The sequence below is a fragment of the Chiloscyllium plagiosum genome, unplaced genomic scaffold (genome assembly GCF_004010195.1).
Source record: "Chiloscyllium plagiosum isolate BGI_BamShark_2017 unplaced genomic scaffold, ASM401019v2 scaf_1748, whole genome shotgun sequence".
NCBI lineage: Eukaryota > Metazoa > Chordata > Chondrichthyes > Orectolobiformes > Hemiscylliidae > Chiloscyllium > Chiloscyllium plagiosum.
Genome location: NW_025210296.1, coordinates 1 through 3,772, shown reverse-complemented (window position 1 = coordinate 3,772; position 3,772 = coordinate 1). Strand labels below are relative to the sequence as shown.

Here is a 3,772-nt window from a genome sequence, read left to right as displayed (position 1 = left end):
ACAGGTCTGTCCCTGTATAACACTGGGGTACAGTACTGGTGGGGACAGGTCTGTCCCTGTATAACACTGGGGTACAGTGCTGGTGGTGTCGCTGCTGTCTGGGGTATAGGTACTCCAAGATGGATCTGTTCCTGTTATAAGTGTTGTCTTTGTCCCCTGCAGATAATTGGATGGAGAATGGCACTGTATAACACTGGGGTACAGTGCTGGTGGTGTCGCTGCTGTCTGGGGTATAGGTACTCCAAGATGGATCTGTTCCTGTTATAAGTGTTGTCTTTGTCCCCTGCAGATAATTGGATGGAGAATGACACCCTGTCCCTGGACCGAGCCCTCGATGAGCAGGTCGAGAGCAGTAGTACGAGGAGCCGGGGCAGCAGCCATTCATCCAGCAGCAATGAGCACCGGAGTGTGCCGATGCCTCGCCTGCTAGCCTTCTCCAGTGGCCAGGTCTTCAACACCAGCTCCAGCATGCAGATCCTTGTCATCCCCAGCCAGGATGACCACATGTTGGAGGTTAATGTCACGTGACTGGCCTCTGTGTTTTACCAGCACTCTGTCATGTGAGATGATGGGGCTCTGTCATGTGATCATGCTGTGCAATGTGATATTGGGGTTCTCTGTGCCATGACAGGAGAGCAATGTGTGACAAGACAGTGCCCTAACCTCACATGACAGGAGCTGTCTGTCTCTGTAAATGTTTCTATACAGTCAGCTCTGTGGGGAGTGGTGTAATTATGTTCTGTCTTTGTATCAGTTCTGCTGAAATATTTGTGACTTTCTTTTAAATAAGGAAGAAATGATGTGATTTGGTATCAAAGTCAGTCTGTGTGAGCCACTGAGCCCCTCAGACAGCCTAATGAAACGTACTCAGTCCCTGGGCACCAGCTGCCCACTCCCATTCTGATGTTCCAGGATCAGGAGTAACTCTGTGCCAGCTCCATTAGATTCCAACTCCTCGTTTCCCATTCCTCCTGTGAGTGAGGCTGTATGTGAGACCAGGGCAGTGACACAGCCAGACTGTGAGTAGTGCAAGAAGTTGGCACCTGTCAGAACTGCTCTCACAGCTGACCACACCTCAGTGTGATCATTCCCCCTCCTTTACCCTCCTGATGGCTTTTGACTGAAATTATTTCAAGCTCAATCTGTGGTCTAACTGAATAATTCTTTATTTATTTACATAATCCTTAATTTTTCATCCAGGTTTAATGATATAAATATATATGTATAGAGAGAGAGAGTAATATAAACTTTCAGAGTGGATCTTGTCAGTGGGGATCTGGGGCTGCTCAAATAGAGCTGAGGCTGGACTGTCTCAATGACAGCTCGTTCCCCTGCGACACCCCCAACAGCTCGATGTCTGAGGCAATTTGACAGCAGCTGAGGACCTTTGTAAATAGCTGGGGATCTGGTCAGGTTGCTTGATCAACACCCAGGGGTTTAGCATTCACACCCAATAAAGTTATAATCTCTCAGCTTGGCATCCCTGTCAATTCAGCCTTGCTTAACTTGTGCTGAGGACAGGGGAGATGTGGATGTGAACTGTGAACATTATATAAACAACATCCTCAACAGTTTGCCTGCCGTGACTGACTTGTGTTTTTCTGTGTCTGTCTATTTGGTGACTCTTTGAGAGAAAGTGAGGGTTTCTCCTTTTCAATTGTTCAGTCATGGTGGCACTATTGGGGCAAAGGGGGTGAACAAAGAACAATACAGCACCAGAACAGGCCCTTCGGCCCACCAAGATTGTGCTGACACATGATGCTTTTCTAAACTAAAAACCTTTCACCTCTACACATACAGCATAGAACATTACAGAGCAGTATAGGCCCTTCGACCCTCAATCTTGCACCAACCTGTGAATCCAGTCTGAAGCCCATCTAACCTAAGTTATTCCATTCTCGTCTATATGCCTATCCAATGACTATTTAAATGCCCTAAAAGTTGGTGAGTCTACTACTGTTCCAGGCAGTGCAATCCATGCTCTGAGTAAAGAACCTACCTCTGACAACTGTCCTATATCTATCACCCTCAATTTAAGCTATGTCCCCTCGTGCTAGCCATCACCATCTGAGGAACAAGGCCCTCCCTGCCCACCCTATCTAACCCTCTGATTATCTTATATATCTCAATTAAGTCACCTCTCAACCTTCTCTCCAACGAAAACAGCCTGAAGTCCCTCAGCCTTTCCTCATAAGACCTTCCCTGCATACCAGGCAACATCCTAGTAAATCTCTTCTTCATCCTTTCCAAAGCTTCTACGTCCTTCCTATAATGCAGCAACCAGAACTGCACATAACATTTCAGAGTTTTGTACGGCTGCAAGATGACCTCACGGCTCTGAAACTCAATCCCCTACCAATAAAACAAAGGTGTCATCCTTACCACCCACTTCACCTTCAACAACAAAACCTACAGACAAACTAACGGAACACCCATGGGATCTCCAATATCAGGGTTCTTAGAGGCAGTAATGCAGAGACTCGAACAAACAGCTCTGCCAACCATCCAACCCCAACTGTAGGTCTGCTACATGGATGACACTTTTGTCATCACCAAATGAAACAAATTAGAGGAAACCTTCAAGACCATTCATAATACCCTTACTGACATAAAATTCACTGAAGAGGAGAAAAACAACAACAAACTGCCATTCCTAGATGTCACAGTTGGGCGAACAGCCAATGGGGAGCTTCAAACCAGCGTCTACAGAAAAACAACACAAACAGACAAACACTGAACTACAGAAGCTATCATCCCAACACCCACAAACTAAGCAGCATTAGAACATTATTTCAATGAGCCAACAGAGGCACTACGCAGAGCAGAGGAAAATCACCTATACCATGTATTCACAAAAAAGGGAACCAATGAACACAGGCAGGGTGGTAATTAGATTACTTACAGTGTGGAAACAGGCCCTTCAGCCCAACAAGTCCACACCGACCTGCTGAAGCGCAACCCACCCAGACCCATTCCCCTACATTTACCCCTTCACCTAACACTACGGGCAATTTAGCATGGCCAATTCACCTAACCTGCACATTTTTGGATTGTGGGAGGAAACCAGAGCACCCGGAGGTAATGAAGGGCTTTTGCCCGAAACGTCAATTTTCCTGCTCCTTGGATGCTGCCTGACCTGCTGTGCTTTTCCAGCACCATTCTAACTTAGACCCAATCAACACAGTCCGCTGATTTCTCAGCAACAAACCCAAACAAGCAGACAAAACACTTCCAGATACCCTAGCCAATCTCCCTTACATTAAAGACATCTTCGAAATGACTGGAAGACTACTCAGACCCCTTGGCATCATGGTAGCCCACAAACCGACCAACACACTAAAACAGCAGCTAATGAACTTGAAAGACCCCATACAGACAATGAGCAAAACTAATGTCATTTACAAAATACCGTGTCAGGACTGTAACAAACACTACATTGGACAAACAGGCAGAAAACATCAACGAGCCACAAAACGACATGACCCTCTCTCACTAGTATCCTCACATACAGATGAGGAAGGACACCACTCCGACTGGGACAACACATCCATCCTCTGACAAGCCAAACAGAAACACGCACGAGAATTCCTAGAAGCATGGCATTCCAACCGGAACTCTATCAACAAACACATCGAGTTAGACCCATCCACCACCCCCGAGAAAAAGAACAGCAAATTATATCACCAACCCAAAGAAACCCAAGTATATAAATAGAAAGCAGGAATCATCAGTAATGCTTTGCCCTGAGGCTCACTGAAGATGTTACCTGGTA

At 46.2% G+C, this 3,772-nt stretch overlaps 1 protein-coding gene across 1 annotated transcript in view; it reads left to right on the top strand.

Moving 5' to 3' along the window:
* Positions 1-1,574, top strand: part of LOC122546891 (trafficking protein particle complex subunit 10-like) — a 6,874-nt gene extending 5,300 nt beyond the window's left edge. The window contains exon 3 of the mRNA XM_043685507.1: positions 290-1,574. Within this exon, the coding sequence (XP_043541442.1) occupies positions 290-528 (239 nt within the window). The 3' untranslated portion in view covers positions 529-1,574. The remainder of the gene's footprint in view (positions 1-289) is intronic.
* The last annotated feature ends 2,198 nt before the right edge of the window (positions 1,575-3,772 follow it).